The sequence below is a fragment of the Mustela erminea genome, chromosome 21 (assembly GCF_009829155.1).
Source record: "Mustela erminea isolate mMusErm1 chromosome 21, mMusErm1.Pri, whole genome shotgun sequence".
In the NCBI taxonomy this organism is placed as follows: Eukaryota; Metazoa; Chordata; class Mammalia; order Carnivora; family Mustelidae; genus Mustela; species Mustela erminea.
The window spans coordinates 5170070-5187520 of record NC_045634.1 but is presented as its reverse complement, the minus strand read 5'-3'; the positions used below and the strand labels follow the sequence as shown (position 1 = coordinate 5187520).

General features: G+C 34.8%; 1 protein-coding gene across 6 annotated transcripts in view; it reads left to right on the top strand.

Annotated features, from left to right (window-relative positions):
- The window catches only part of LOC116581924 (disintegrin and metalloproteinase domain-containing protein 5-like), a 139829-nt gene that overhangs the window by 38351 nt on the left and 84027 nt on the right, over positions 1-17451 (top strand). For all 6 annotated transcript variants that reach the window (XM_032329264.1, XM_032329268.1, XM_032329265.1 and 3 more), the window contains 3 exons: positions 11207-11278; positions 11464-11627; positions 12392-12473. In XM_032329264.1, the coding sequence (XP_032185155.1) occupies positions 11207-11278; positions 11464-11627; positions 12392-12473 (318 nt within the window). The remainder of the gene's footprint in view (positions 1-11206; positions 11279-11463; positions 11628-12391; positions 12474-17451) is intronic.

Sequence of the window (17451 nt, the reverse complement as noted above, 5' to 3'; positions counted from 1 at the left end):
GGTCAGTTTATTGCGCCCGCCACGACATTGGATACATCATTGGAAATATCTTTTCCATTTGATAGGTTGCCTTTTAGGTTGTTTCCTTTGTTATGCAAAACCTTCTTATTTTGATGTGGTCCAAAAATTTATTTTTGCTTTTGTTTCACTTGCCTGGGGAGACAGATTGAGAAAAATATTGCTAAGGTTGATATCCTGGAGATTACTCCCTATGTTGCTTTCTTTTTTGTTTTTTTTTTAAAGATTTTATTTATTTATTTGAAAGACAGAGATCACAAGTGGGCAGAGAGGCAGGCAGAGAGAGAAGGAGGCAGAAGCAGCCTCCCTGCTGAGCAGGGAGCCCAATGTGGGGCTCGATCCCAGGACCCTGGGATCATGACCTGAGCCAAAGGCAGAGGCTTTAACCCACTGAGCCACCCAGGTGCCCCCTATGTTCCCTATGTTTCTTTTTCTAGGAGTATCGTAATTGTACACCTTACATTTAAGTTTTTAATCTTTTTGAGTTTATTTCCATTTATTTTCATTTATGTGTGTGGCATAAGAAGGTGGTCTAGTTTAATTCTTTTGCACATAGCTGTCCAGTTTTCCCAACATTATTGATTGGAGAGACTGTCTTTTCCTTCATTGCATATTTTTGTTCCAGATTAATTGATCATATAATTGTAGGTTTTGGGTTTTCTGTTCTTTTTTTTTTCTTGCCTTATGTGCCGTGTGTGTGTGTGTGTGTGTGTGTGTGTGTGTGTGTGTGTGTTTACCACAACCACAGTGTTTTGATTACTGTAGCTTTGTGGTACAGCTTGAAATCTGGGATTGTGATACTTCCAGCTTTGTCCTTTTTTCTCAAGATGACTTTAGCTATTTGGAGTCTTTCATGGCTCTATACAAATATTAAGATAATTTGTTCTATTTTTGTAAAAGATACTATTGGTATTTTGATAAGGATTGCATTGAATTTATAGATTGCTTTAGGTAGTATGGACATTTTAACAATATTAATTCTTCCAACCCAAGAGCATGGTATAAGTTTCCATTTATTTCCTTTGTCTTCAATTTTTTTCTTCAGTCTATTATAGTTTTCAGAGTATGCATGTTTTTCTTTTCCTTCATTAAATTTATTTTTTCAGGTTTTTATTTAAATTCCAATTAGTTAACATATATGTAATGTTAGTTTCAGGTAGAGAATTTAGTGACTCATCACTTATATACAACACTCAATGCTCATCACAACCGGTGCCCTCAATACCCATTACCAGTTTAACCCATATCTCCCACCTCCCCTCCAGCATCCCTCAGTTTGTTGTCTATATTTAAGAGTTTGTTTTATGGTTTGCCTCTATTTCCCCCACCATGTTCATTTGTTTTGCTTGTTAAATTGCACATATGAGTGAAACCATACGGTATTTGTCTTACTCTATTTCATTTACCAACGTACTCTCTAGCTCCATCCACATCATTGCAAATGGCAAGATTTCATTCTTTTTGATGGCTGAGTAATAGTTCAATAGTCTTCTTTATCCACGTATTAGTTGATGGACATTTGGGCTCTTTCTATAAGTTGGCTATTGTCAATAAAGCTGCTATAAACATCAGGATGCAGTATCCCTTCAAATCAGTATTTTTGTATATAATTGTATAAATACCTAGTAGTGCAATAGCTGGAGTGTAGGGTATTTCTATTTTAACTTTTTAAGGAACCTCCATATTGTTTTCCAGAGTAGCTGCACCAGTTTGCATTCCCACCAACAGTGTGAGAGGGCATCTTTCTCTGCATCTTGCCATCTGTTGTTTCCTGAGTTGTTTATTTTAGCTATTCTGATTGGTGTGAGGTGGCATCTCATTGTGGTTTTGATTTGCATTTCCCTGTTGATAAGAGATGTTGAACATCTTTTCATGAGTCTGCTAGCCATCTGAATATCCTCTTTGGAACAATGTCTATTAATGTCTTCCCTTTTTTTAAACTGGGTTATTCATTTTTGGGGTGTTGAATTTGGTAAGTTCTTTATAGATTTTGGATACTTATGCTTTATCAGATATGTCATTTGCAAATATCTTCTCCTATTCTGGAAGTTGCCTTTTAGTTTTTTTGATTGTTTCCTTCATTGTGCAGAAGCTTTTTATTTTGATAAAGTATGAATAGTTCATTTTTGATTTTATTTTCCTCACTTCTAGAGACGTATCTAGTAAGAAGTTGCTGCAGCTGATATCAGAGAGGTTGCTGCCTGTGTTTTCTTCTAGGATTTTGATGGTTTTCTGTCTCACATTTAGATCTTTCATTTTGAATTTTTTTTTTTTTTGTATGGTGTAAGGAAGTGGTACAGTTTCATTCTTTTGAGTGTTGCTGTCCTCTTCCCAGCACCACTGTTGAAGTTGTCTTTTTCCCATTAGATAATCTTTCCTTCTTTGTTGAAGATTAGTTGGTCATATAGTTATAGGTCCATTTCTGGGTTTTGTATTTTGTTCTATTGATCTCTGTGTCTATTTTTGTGCCAGTATCATGTTGTCTTGATGACTACAGCTTTGTAATATAACTTAAAGTCTGGAATTATGGTGCTTCCAGCTTTGCTTTTTTTTTTCAAGATTGCTTTGGGTATTTAGAGTCTTCTGTGGTTCCATACAAATTTTGGGATTATTTGTTCCAGCACTGTGAAAAATGCTGGTGGTATTTTGATAGGGATAGCATTAAATATATAGATTGCTTTGGGTACTATAGACATTTTAACAATATTTATTCTTCTAGCCTATGAGCATGGAATGTTTTTCCACTTCTTTATGACATCTTCAATTTCTTTCATAAGTTTTTAATCATTTTCAGAGTATAGATATTTTCTTTCTTTGGTTAGGTTTATTCCTAAGTATCTTACAGTTTTTGTTGCAATTGTAAATGGGATTGATTCCTTGATTTCTCTTTCTGCCGCTTCATTACTGATTTATAGAAATGCAACAGATTTCTGTACGTTGATTTTGTATCCTGGGACTTAAACTGAATTTGCATATCAGTTCTAGTAATTTCTTGGTGGAGTCTATTGGGTTTTCTGCATAGAGTATCTTGTCACCTGCAAACAGTGAAAGTTTTACTTCTTCCTTGCTGATTTGGATGCCTTTTATTTCTTTTTGTTGTCTGGTTGCAGAGGCTAGGACTTCCAGTATTATTTAAATAACAGCGGTGTGGGGTGCCTGGCTGGCTCGGTGGGTTAAAGCCTCTGTCTTTGGCTTGGGTCATGATCCCAGTGTCCTGGGATCGAGCCCCACATCGGACTCTCTGCTTAGCGGGGAGCCTGCTTCCTCCTCTCTCTCTGCCTGCCTCTCTGCCTACTTGTAATCTCTGTCAAATAAATAAATAAAATCTTTTAAAAATAAATAAATAAATAACAGCGATGAAAGTGGAAATCCCTGTCTTATTCCTGACTGCAGAGGAAGAGCTCTCAGTTTTTCACCATTGAAGATGATATTAGCTGTGGTTTTTTGCGTATGGCCTTTATGATCTTGAAGTATGTTCTTTATATCCCTATGTTGTTGGTGGTTTCCATCAAGAATGGATGTTGTACTCGTCAAATGTTTTTTCTGCATCTATTTAGAGGATCATATGGTTCTTATCTTTTCTGTTACTGATGTGGAGTATCACATTGATTTGTGAATATTGAACCACCCCTGCAACCCAGGAATAAATCCCAATTGACTGTGGTGAATGATTTTTTTTTTTTTTAATGTACTGTTGGATTCAATTTGCTAGTGTTTTGCTGAGAATTTTTGCATCTGTATTGTTCAGGGATATTGTTCTGCAGTTCTCTTTTTCAATGTAATCTTTGTCTGGTTTGCCCTGACTATGTAATCTTTGTCAGGGATTGAAGTTGGAAGTTTTCCTTCTGCATTTATTATTTGGAATAGTTTGGGGAAAATAGGTATTAACCCTTGTTTATATGATTGGGAGAATTCCCCTGTAAAGCCATCTGCCTCTGTAATTTTTGTTTATTAGGAGATTTTTGGTTACTGATTTGATTTCTTTGCTGGTTATCAGTCTGTTCAAATTTTCTAATTCTTGTTTCAGGTTAGGTAGCTTATATGTTTTTTAGGAATTGATCTATTTCTTCCTAATTGCTTAACTTTTTGTCATATAATTTTTCACAATATTCTCTTATAATTGTATTTCTGTGGTATTGGTTGTGATTTCTCCTCTTTCATTCATGATTTTATTTATTTGCATTCTTTCTCTATTCTTTTTGATAAGGATGGCTAGGAGTTTATCAATTTCATTAATTTTTTCACAGAACTAGCTTCTGGTTTCAGGGATCTGTTCTACTTTTTTTGTTGTTGTTTTTTATATCACTTATTTTTGCTTTAATCTTTAATAGTTCCCTTCTTCTGCTGGCTTTAGCCTTTAATTTTTGTTCTTTTTCTAGCTCCTTTAAGTGTAAGATTAGATGGTATATTTGAGATTTTTCTCAATTTTTGTGGTAGGTTTGGACCATGTTTTCTGTATCCCAAGGGTTTTGGACTATTGTGTTTCCATTTTCATTTGTTTCCATGTGTGTGTTTTTTAAAAAATTTCTTCTTTAATTTCCTGGTTAATCCATTCATTGTTTAATAGGATGTTCTTTAGGGCGCCTGGGTGGCTCAGTGGGTTGAGCCGCTGCCTTCGGCTCAGGTCATGATCTCAGGGTCCTGGGATCGAGTCCCGCATCGGGCTCTCTGCTCAGCGGGGAGCCTGCTTCCTTCTCTCTCTCTCTCTGCCTGCCTCTCAGTGTACTTGTGATTTCTCTCTGTCAAATAAATAAATAAAATCTTAAAAAAAAAAAATAGGATGTTCTTTAACCTTCATGTATTTATTGTCTTTCCAAAAATTTTCTTATGGTTGACTTTAAGTTTCATAGCACTGTAGTCTGATTTTATGCATGGGATGATCTCCATCTTTTTCTTGGACTTGCTGAGGGCTGAGTTTATGTCCTAGCATGTGATCTATTCTGGAGACTGTTCCAAGTGTGCTGGAAAAGAATGTATATTCTCTTGCTTTAGGATAAAATGTTCTGAATGTATATGTTAAGTCCACTTGGTCCCTTGTGTCATTCAAAACCTTTGTTTCCTTGTGGATTTTCCCCTTCAAAGTTTAGGTTGTTGATGTTACACTTTACACATTTTTAAAAAAGATTTATTTATTTACTTGATAGTGAGTAAGCCTGAGCAAGGGAGGGGCAGAGGGAGAGGAGAGAGAATCTCAAGCAGACTCTGGCTGAGTGTGGAGACTGACATCGGGGTCAATCCCACAACCCATGAGATCATGATCTGAGCCAAAACCAAGTGTCAGATACATAACCAACTGAGCCCTCCAGGCCCTCCACACTTCACACATTTTAAATGAAGTATATCCTGTAATAGAGTATTTTAGTTTTGGCTATATTTCATATTTCATATATTTTGTTTTTAATTTTTAAACTTAAGTTGTTAGTGATTACACTCCACCATTAACATGTTATGGAATCTGACTTTAAGAATACGTTTATCATTATCAGATAGTTTTATATTGCCTTTATATGTTTTAATGATGCTAATTAGTGTTCTTTCAATTGCACTCAAAGAACTCTAACCATTTCTTGTATGTCAGGTTTAGTTGTGAAGAATTCCCTCGGTTTTTGTTTGTTTAGGAAAGTCTTTATTGCTCCTTCATTTCTAAAGGACAGCTTGTCCAGTCATATTATTGGTTGATAGTTTTTTCTTTCAATAGTTTGATTGTATTATTTCATTCTCTGCTGGCCTGCAAAGTTTCTATTGAATTATCTGCTATAGTCTTACAGAGCTTCTTTTGTAGGTGATTTGTTGCTTTTATACTGCTGCTTTCAAAATTATTTCTTTGGGACTTTTTTTTTTTTTTTTTTAGTATTCAGTGATTCATTATTTCAATATAACACCCATTGCTCATTACAGCATATGCCCTCCTTAATACCCATCACCAGGTTATCCCATCCCCTTTCCCTCCTCCCCTCTGAAACCCTCAGATTGTTTCCCAGAGTCCATAGTCTCTCATGGTTTGTGTCCCCCTCTGAATTTCCCCCCTTCAGTTTTTTCTTCCTTCCCCTAATGTTCTCTGTGCTATTCCTTATGTTTCATATATGAGTGAAACTTTATGATAACTGTCTTTTTCTGCATGAGCTATTTTACTTAGCATAATCCCCTCCAGTTCCATCCATGTCAGTGCCAATGCTGGGTATTCATCTTTTCTGATGGTTGAGTAATATTCCATCATATATATGAACCACATCTTTATCCATTCATCTGTTGAAGGGCATCTCAGCTCCTTCCACAGTTTGGCTATGGTGGATATGACTTTAGACAATTTAATTATAATGTTTCTGGAGGTAACTCTATCTGGATTCAACCATTTTTGCATCTTTTGGGCCTCATAGATCTGGATGTCCATTTTCCCAGATTTGGGATGTCTCAGCCATTATTAATTTAAATATATTTTCTGTCCCATTTTCTTTACTCTTCTTCTGGTTTCCTATATAAGCAGATAGTGTGTGTGTGTGTGTGTGTGTGTGTGTGTGTGTGTGTGTATGTGTGTGTGTGTGTTTAACTGTTCCCATAAATCCTATAAGACTCTCTTCATTTTTTTCATTCTTTGTTTTTTTGCTCCTCTGGATAATTTAATATGCCCTATATTGTAGATCATTGTTTTTTTTTTTTTTTTTCTCCTTCACGGTCAAGTCTGCTCTTGGCATTCTCTATTGAATTCTTCAGTTGTATTTTTCAGGTCGAAGACGTCTAATTTTTTTTTTTTTCATGGTTTCTTTTTGTAGAACTCCTCATTTTGTTAATGCTTTGTTTTCCTAATTTTATTTAATTGTATGTTCTTGTGGTTCACTAAGCTTCTTTAAGGTGACTATTCTAGATTCTCTTACAATTTATAGAACTCCTTATCATTGTGGTTAGTTATTGGAGCTCTATTAGTTTCTTTTGGTGCTATCATGTTTTCCCAAATTCTTATGATCCTCAATTCTTTATGTCAACATCTGCCCATTTGAGTAAATAGTTTTTTTTTCAGCCATTACAGGTTTGCTTTGGCATAGATAGTCACTCACCATTTGGCTTAAATTGAGCTCTGGGTGTATCAGCTGGTAGCATCCCTGGGCAGGTGGTGTTCACTATCAGTGTCTAGTTTTGGGTGAGGCTACTAACTGAGCTTTGAGGGTAGGTGCTGCTGGCTGAGAACAGTTGTGTAGGAACACTGGCTTAGTTACTTGCCCAGGTGAAGCTGTAGGATAGGCTCTGCAGTTTCCTGGATTCTCTAATCAGACTTCCTAGATTTCAGGACAGATATATTCTCAGTATTAGGCAAGGTTATGAATTAGGTTCTTGTCCTGGTGTGGCAGCAGAATGAGTCTCATGGCTTTTACAGCTCATGTTTGTGGACCCAAGTCAGGCAGCACTGTGTCCTGGGCAGATTGGGCTACTTGTTTTGCTCTACAGATATGGAAGGCCAAAAGCCATGTTATGTTCTCTATTTAAGTGCTATTGTAAGCAGGGATGTAGGATGGGTTATGTATCATCTTGTTTGCTCTGGGAGATTCCTGGTTGGGTGGGATGAAGGCTTATTCAACAGTGAGCTGGGATATGAATTAGTTTCCAGGTGTGGTAGTGTCCTAATACAGAACACAATTGTGTTCTGCCTCTTGTTTGAGAATCAAATTAGACAGAATTATGCACTAAATTCCCTGGCTTGATGGGCAACCATCCTAGCTATGCAGATGGGTAGGACCACAAGGTGAGCTTTCTGCTCAAGAGTTGCTCTAATTGGAATTGCAAGATGGGATACATGGATTTCTGGAGCTCCAATTATGTTTTATTCTCAGATAGGATGGAGACTATATTCACATTTGGGGAGGGTGGTAAATTAGTTTCATGCCCAGTTTTGTCTGCACACTCTGCAGGCTCTTTAGATGCAGAGGCACTTGCTGAGGTCTCTGTTCAAGTGTCATTAATTGGGCCTGCAGGGTGGGCTACCAAGATTTCTGGGAACTCCAGTTAAGATTTCTTTGTTAGCAGGGTTGGATGGAAGCTGTATTCAGTGATGGTGGGACTACAGATTAGCTTCACTCTCTGGGAATATTATGTATTAAACATTAGATTTTAATATATAAATAATGTATTTGGTATTACTGAACTAATGTTGTTTCTTGCACAAGATAATGGTGTAGTGGGCAAACAGGTGAAAATCCTTATTCTTATGAGTGACATGCTGAAGTGTTTGCAACTTAGTCTCAAAAAGTCCAGAAAAATACAGTCTCAAATATGTCACTTTGAAGTCAGTCCCCAAATATTCTCATAAAAACAACAAAAAAGTCAAAAGGAAATACCATGAGGACATGAATAAGAAAAAAAAAACTATAGATCAGCTTCATTGATTACAGTAATATGATGAGGTTATATATCTCTTCTAAAGTGCAAAGATTCTCAGATTCTGTGATATTTAAGAGAGCTTAAACAAAACGGCAGTTTTCAGTATAAAACATTAAAGTAAAACCATTAAAAATATGCCACAATTGTTAATCAAAAAGATGACGAAGATGGTATTACTAACAGATAAAGTAAAATTCAGGATACAAAGCCTAAAGTAGAAGAATGGGCTTATTTATGTAGAGAGACACAATTCATGTTGAAGTTGCATTTCTAATAATGAACATTTAGTAAACAAGTGATTTATGAAGAAACTATAAAAACAGAACCTCTGGATATTCTCAGAATAAAGTAACAAAACTCAGACTTATAGTGGAGCACATTAAGGCATTTTTCTTAGCCTTTAACATACGGCAGAAAATGTTAACATATAAAGATCAAATTATTTATTACCCACTTTACTAACCCTATTTACCTTTGTATCTTCTAAAAGGGCGCCACACGCCTGGGTGGCTCAGTGGGTTAAGCCGCTGCCTTCGGCTCAGGTCATGATCTCAGGGTCCTGGGATCGAGTCCCGCATCGGGCTCTCTGCTCAGCAGGGAGCCTGCTTCCATCCCTCTCTCTCTCTGCCTGCCTCTCCATCTACTTGGGATCTCTCTCTATCAAAATAAATAAATAAAATCTTTAAAAAAAAAAAAGGGCGCCACATATATTCAAGTATCTGAGGATGTCTATAGGAAATACATACATGGGGAGTGATTTCCAGGTCACAAGGAAGACAACAGTAATTTTGTAAAAGTAAAAACCAATATGCCAAAACTCTACCATAATATACCAAACCAATAAGGAATAGAAAGAGATAAGGAAAAAATAGAATAAAAAGTTTTAAATACTACCATGAGTAAATTTTACAAAGTAGAAACACAAAACTATAATTATAAGCTATTTAGATATTAATGAATTCTATACAATAATTTAAAAACTTGAAGCGTAAGTATTAATCACAGCAGGCTAGGTTGCACTATGATAAAAAACGATCTTTTTAAAAAAGTATTTATTACCTTTTTAATTTAACTTAATTAGTTAAAAGCATATATAACTTAATTTAATAATAGTTGTTTAAAAATTGGATTGAAAATTTAAAAATCAGCTGTAGTGAATGAGTACAAGCCTGCTATAGCATACTACTGGATCACTATAATGTCTCCTTTTTCATTCCTGATTTTGGTAATTAATGTGGTCCTTTTATTTTTCTCTGCATTTTTAAAAATTATTTAAATTTTTTTAGTTAACACAGTGCAATATTGGTTTCTAGAGCAGAATTCAGTAATTCATCATTTGCATGTAACACCCAGTGCTCATCACACGTGCCTTCTTTAATACCCATCATCCATCTAGCACATCCTCCACCACCTCCCTCCATCAATCCTCAGTTTGTTCTCTATCATTTGTTTCTTCTTTTTTTTTTTTCCTAAAAAGAGAGAACATGAGAGCCAACACTAGCGGGGGTCGGAGGGGCTGGGCAAAGGGAGAAAGAGAAGTAGGCTGAGCAGGGAGCCTGCTGCGGGATCAATCCCAGAACCCTGGGATCATAACCTGAGCAAAAGGCAGACATTTAACCAACTGAACCACCAAGGCACCCCTTGTTCTCTATCATTAAGAGTCAGTTATCAATTGTTTCCCTCTTTAATTTTTTTCTTTTCCCCTTCCCATATGTTCATCAGTTTTCTTTCTTAAATTCCACATATGAGTAAGATAACGTCCTTCTCTGACTGATTTAGCATAAATACACTCTAGCTTTAAAATACAGATTTGAAGGGGAACCTGCACCCCAATATTTACAGCAGCATTATCAACAATAGCCAAACTGTGGAACAAGCCCAAATGTCCATCAACTGATAAATGGACATCTGAAAGAAGATGTGGTATATGAATACCATGGAATATTATTCAGACATCCAAAAGAAAAACACCAAAATATTAATGCCTAAATACTGTTTATTTTTTATTCATGTGATGTTGGCCATGGATCTGGGTGACTCTCTAGGCAGCTGTCTTCCATGTGTTGGCTCAGCATTCCAAATGCTTAGGATTTTTGGTATTTCTATATTGATAGGTTTTCTCCCCCAAATTCTAAGCCTAGAGAAAAGCAGACCAGACAAGCATGAGCGACAGTAGAGAAACACTTCTTCTCAGAAGTGACATTTATCTCTGTCTTATTTCATTGTCCAAAGTGCCTATATTTAGAAAGGAAGGGCTCCTGAACTAGAATAGAGCTAGATATTGCTAAGTAGGGAGAATGCCTACCACAGAGGATAGTACCAAAACTAAGTTTTCTTTTTTTTTTTTTTAAATATTTTATTTATTTATTGGACAGACAGAGATCACAAGTAGGCAGAGAGGCAGGCAGAGAGAGAGGAGGAAGCAGGCTCCCTGCTGAGCAGAGAGCCCGATGTGGGGCTCGATCCCAGGACCCTGGGATCATGATCTGAGCCGAAGGCAGAGGCTTTAACACACTGAGCCACCCAGGCACCCCAAAACTAAGTTTTCATAAACAATAAGTAATGCCACAAATTGAGTGCATTAAACATTAAAATCATGTTATTAAATATTTTTATTTACTTCTTATATACATTAAGTTACAAATTGAGTTTATTAATTTTTATAAGTTATTACTTATACATCATTATTGATTTCCTAAATTTCAACTGGAATGTAGCCCTATGGCTATTTTAGAATATACCACATTGCACATGTAAGGGTATGTAGTATATTCTTGATGGCATCCACTAGTTTCTAAAAATAATTATTCTTTTTCAGTTTGATTACATGGGCTCTGATGTAAAGGCTGTAACACGGAAGGTTATCCAGATAATTGGTTTTGTTAACACCGTAAGTTTTTAAAAGCAATTTTGTTTATATATTTTGTAAAAGTATAGGTAATATGAATTGATGTGTATAGCATTTTGCTGTGCTGTTAAATTCTCATAATCAAATACTGAATTAAATATATGCATTTTTATGGACATTTAATAAAGTGTTCAAATTTATTTAAAATTTATTATTATTTTTTTTAGATGTTTTCCCAGTTAAAACTGACTGTTGTAATATCTTCCATAGAAATATGGTCAAATAAAAACAAAATTTCTACTACAGGGAATCCTAACAATATATTATCTAGATTTTTAGAATGGAAATACAAACATATCTTCCGACCTCATCAGGTTGCATACTTACTTGCGTGAGTACAGTATTCCATATTTGTGTAGCATTAAAGGAATAACACAGAATGATTTCATATGTTAGTTATGAAAAATAAGCATTTAATGAATAAATACTAATGTTCTATAAATCTGATAGACACCACAGGATGGGAAAAACACGTAAGTCAAAAGTCCTTGTCTTCAAAGAGCTAATGTTGGTCGATAGTTAAAACTTTTGTCAACTGACATAAAATTACCTGATATCAGTAAAACTGCATAAAAGTACTGAAAAAACTAAGGGAGATTAATTTTGAGTGATATAATTTTTTTATTTCCTTCGCTTATAAAGTTATACTACTTGCTATCTCTACATTCTTGTCTCTCATCTGATTTTTTAATAACATGAATATATGGAATTGTTTCATGCTGTAGAATCTAATGCACAGAAAAATCTATTCATCTTTAATGAATAAGTGAATAAGGAAATAACAGAAAGTTTAATTTTTAGGGCTGTAAATGGATGGGGAACCAGAAAAAAATGATAAGCATTAGTCCAATAGACTTTTGTATAAATTATTAGACTTTATTCTTACTATACTTCCAAACGTTTATTAAATTTAAAATTTACAAAATATTGAAATACTTTTAACATTGATAGTTTGAGAAAAATGTATTTAGTTTAATTCAGAGTAGCATAAGGCTTAAGACACATTAATTGTTTAATAATGTTTGTTGCTATGAAAATGATTGTTATTAATTATATCACTCATATGCAATTCTGAGGAAAATTATTATTTTTTAGCTTCAAGAAACATCCTAGTTTTTTAGGAGCCACATTTCCTGGAAAAATATGTAATAAAAATTTTGCAGTAGGAGTTGCTCTGGTACGTAATTATTTTCTAGTTCCTCATTATTTTAATGTTTCAAAATTTCCTAAATATTGTAGAGCATGAGTAAATATATTACTTATTCCACTTACCCTTTAATAGTTTTTTATATTACTAATTTGGAGCATAAATACTAAACTGTATGCAATTGCTTTTAAAAATAGAACATTTAGGGGCTCCTGGATGACTCAGTCCATTAAAGTCTAACTCTTGATTTTGGCACAGGTCATGATCTCAGAGCTGTGAAATGAAGCCCCATGTTGGGCTCCAGGCTCTGAGGGGAGTCTGCTTGGGATTCTCTCTCCATCTCCCTCTGCCCCTCTCTTCCTCTCTCTCTCTCTAAAATAAATATTTAAATCTTAAAAAAGAGAAAAATTATAAATTGAATTGATTATAATGCCATATTGCTTTAAAAAAACTTATTTGACCCAAGTAAAAATTTAAGTGTTTTAAACAGTGACATGCTTGCATCCATGTATATTACATAACCAGTGTAATTTTAATGTTAATTATTAGACATATCAGCTTTTCTCCCAACATTAATAATTGGTATAAATTCATGTGCTTTTTAATTATGTGACTATTATTTTTTCTATTTTAAGATAATTATTTTATTACTGCATTCAATACTGTATTATATGTTTGGGATGAGCAGACCGTTGGAGGAAGAAACAGCCATTAAATATTCATAATTACTGTTTTGCCAGATATGTTTTGCCAGATATGCCAGATACTGTTTGCCAGATTTGCCAAATATTCATAATTCTCAGTTTTGCCAGAAAAACTGAGAATGAGCTTCTACTACAGAGTTATATTCCTTTTGCAACAATTTGTATAAATAGTAGGGAAAGGAACTAATTGAGGGTACTCACAGAAAAAAATGTCTGCACTTTTATTCTGAGCCAGGAATATAATTGGTTGTGTTTTAGTAGCATGTACAATGAAGCAAATTGTTATTGACAGATTCAATATTTAAAATAAGTTCTAGTATGTGCTTGTTATTATTCCTATAAACTACAAATTGATTGATTAGATAAATCCAAAACCAGTTCTGGGGATTGTTACCATGGCTAGAGAACATCAGACATTTCATAGGGATTTGTTTTTATTATCAGTCCCTGCTTTTGGTTTTCCCTCAGCCAAAGTTTGAGGAAAGGCCATCAGAAATTGTCCAGGTCTTCATCACTGTTAATTCTTGAAAATAATGTTTCATTGTTGAGGACTAAGTTTTCATGCCGTGTGTGTATGTGTTTGTGTATAAAAAAATAAAGCAGATTGTAAGAATTATTGAATATAAGTGGTTATTATGTGTGTTTTTCTGGTGACATCCTTAAGCCTGAATTTTTATAATAGAAATTTATAATTATAAAAGATAAATATATGAGCTAAGCAAGAATACTATAAAAATATCAGTATAAAATTAAAATACAAATGTAAAAATAAATAATTTTTGTTTATACCAGCAACAGTTTGAAGATTAGATTTCAGAAAGATAGCTACCAATCATAACCATGAGAGACTATGGACTCTGAAAAACAATATGAGGGTTTTGAAGGGGTGGGGGGAGGGAGGTCGGGGTACCAGGTGGTGGGTATTATAGAGGGCACGGATTGCATGGAGCACTGGGTGTGGTACAAAAACAATGAATACTGTTATGCTGAAAATAAATTAAAAAAAGAGTAAAAAAATAATATTCTAAGTGCTTTTTTTTTAAGTGAAGAATTGAAAAAAAATAAAGAATTACTTCCTTGAATATGGTGGCTTTAGTAATATTAAATATCTTGAAGTCAAGATAGATGAAGTCCTCCAGCTTTGTTCTTTGTGAATACTATATTGTCTGTATATAACTTTGCATTCTAATATAGATTTTAAAATCAGCTTTTCTGTTTATACACAGACATATAAGCATACAGACACAGAGGTCTACTTAAATTTTGATTTTTAATTTTGATTTTTAATTTTAATTTATGAATGAGTTAGGGGAAAATTGTTATAACAACATTGGATCTTCCAGTGTCTACTAATATGGTTTATTTCTCCATTTACTGATGTCTTTAACAAGTTCTTTGTAGAGCTTTCACGTCTCCTGTTAAATTTATTCATAGCTATTTTATATATCTTGATGTTGTTGTTGTGACTGGTATTGATTGTTAAAATTCATCCTCCAGTTTTTCACTGCTAATATGTACATATGTGGTCTATTTTTGTATATTTTTGTATATATAACCTTGATGAGTTTATATATGAGATCTATTATTTTTTCCAGATTTAATGAGATAAAATCGACATATAACATTTTTAAAAGTATGGCATAATGATTGATATATGTGTATGTTGTGAAATATTTTCACAGTTAAGTTAGTGAACACATCCATCATCTCACACAGGTGCCATTTGTGTGTGTGTGTGTGTGTGTGTGTGTGTGTGTGTGTGTGTGTCTGTGATAAGAACCTTTAAGTTCTACTCTCTCAGCAACTTTCAAATAGACAATACAATATTGTTAACTACAGTCATTATGCTGTACATTGTATCCTCAGAAACTAGCAGATTGTACTCTGTAACCATTTTCACTCATTCCCACCTCTAGCAACCAACAATCTGTTCTCTGTTTCTTGGAGTTTGGTTGTGCCAGACTCCACATATAAGTGAGATCATATAGTACTTGTTCTTCTCTGCCAGACTAATTTGACTTAGTGTAATGCCCTCAAGATTCACCCATGTTGTCACAAATGGCAGGATTTCCTTCTTTTTTGTGACTGAATATCACAATTCTTTGTCCATTCATCTGTCAGTGGACACTTAGGTTTTTACTGTATCATATCTTGGCAATTGTGAATAGGGCTGCAATGAACATGGGGTACAAATATACCTTGAGAGAGGCTTTATTTTTTTCCAGATATATATACCCAGAAGTGGAATTGATGATTCATATGATAGCTCTATTTTTTATTTTTTCAGGAATCTCCATAATGTTTTCCATAGTGGTGGTACCAATTTACATTCTTATTAGCAGTGTACAAGGGTTTCATTTTGTCCATCAGCGTGTATTATCTCTTGTCTCTTTGATAATAGTCATTCTAATAGGTGTGAGGTGATATCTCTTGTGCAATGATTAGTGAGGTTGAGCATGTATCTCCCATATATCTGTTGTCCATTTGGATATCCTCTTTGGAGGCATCTCTATTCCGGTCCTTTGAACATTTCTCTTTCTCTTTTTTTAAAGGTTTCATTTATTTGAGAGAGAGAGGGCTGGGGAGAAGCAGAGGGAGAGGGCCAAGCAGACTCCAAGATGAGCACAGAGCCAACATGGGGATTGATCTCACAACCCTGAGATCATGACCTGAGCTGAAATCAAGAGTTGGATGCCCAACCAACTGAGCTACCCAGGCCCTCCCCTTTGACCATTTCTTAATCAGTTGTGAGTTCCTAATATATTAAGAATTCTTAGTTGGTGTTTGGTAGTGAGTTATATGAGTTTCTAATATATTTGGTGCATTAACCTCTTATCAGATCTATGGTTTAAAAATATTTTTTTCCTAATCTCTAGCTTGCCTTTTCATTTTGTTGATTGGTTCTTTTGCTGTACAAAACCTTTTTTTAAAAAAAGATTTTATTTATTTAGAGAGAGAGAGAATAAGAGAGAGCAAGTGAGCATGAGAAGGGGAGGGCCAGAGGGAGAAGCAGACTTTCTGCTGAGCAGGGAGCCCGATGCAGGACTCTATCCAGGGACTCCAGAATCATGACCTGAGCTGAAGGCAGTTGCCCAACCAGCTAAGCCACCCAGGGCCCCTGTACAAAACCTTTTATATTAAGGAAGCTTTAGGTGTTTTTTGTTTTGGTGTCATATCCATAAAATCATTACCAAGACTAGTGTCAAAAGAGATTTTTTTCATTATGTTTTCTAAGATTTATGATTTTACTTCTTACATTTAAGTATTTAGTTCATTTTGAGTTCATTTTTGTTAAGTGGTATGAGAATAGGACTCTACTTTCATTATTTGCTTATTTTCAATACCATGTTAAATGAAAGTAGTAGGAATGGGACCCATGTGTTGTTTTTGATCTTAGAAGAAAAGCTCTCAGTTTTTCACCTTTGAGTATGTAAACTGTGTGTTTGTCAAATATGGCCTTTATAATTTAAGGCATGTGCCCTCTATACCCACTTTGTTGAGAGATTTTAATCATAAATGGATGTTGAATTTTGTCTATTTTCTATTCATTGTCCATAGTTTCTTAGTTCTTTTTAAAATCTTCTCCTCTCTTTTTTTTTGCCTTCTGTGATTTTAATTGTATTATCTTATAGTATTCCATTTTCTTTCCTTTTTTAGCATATCAATTATATTTTTAAAAAACTCCTTAATCAGTTGTCCTAGAGTTTATAGTATACATTTACAACTAATTTAGTTGTAGTCTAGTTTGAATTAAGTAGACTAATCTAACTGAATTAAAGTAGAACTAACCTAGTTTATTTTCATCAGGTATTGGAAGACATACAGACATGGTATTGATTGTCATGCAGGAAGAAGTTTAACATACCTTTCCCTAGAAACAGAAGGCATATCTGCAGGGGCCATATGAAGGGCCATATGAGGGTTATTTAGGCAGCATAGGGAACATGGTGGAAAAATGGACAAGAGCCTCTGTTGTTTCTTTAGGGAGGGATTGGTAAGGCAAAGTAAGCTGTTTTAAGATTGGCTAGTTTGAATAATCTCAGCAAGCTTTCTTGCACAGATGCTGTACCTAGTATTCTGGTACCTGTCTCTGATGTGATTTTTGGCAAGTGGAGAGGGGCCTAGAGTATGTGAGCCTGATAAAGGGATGGTATGGCATATGGGCTCTAGGTTGATTAGTTTGCATATAAAAGGCACACTTGGTGGTAAGGTTTTTATGATCTTAATTGGGTAACTCTAGGAGGGACAGACTAGCATTGGAAAGACCCCAGATATCAAAGCATCACAATATAGAAGATCAAAGG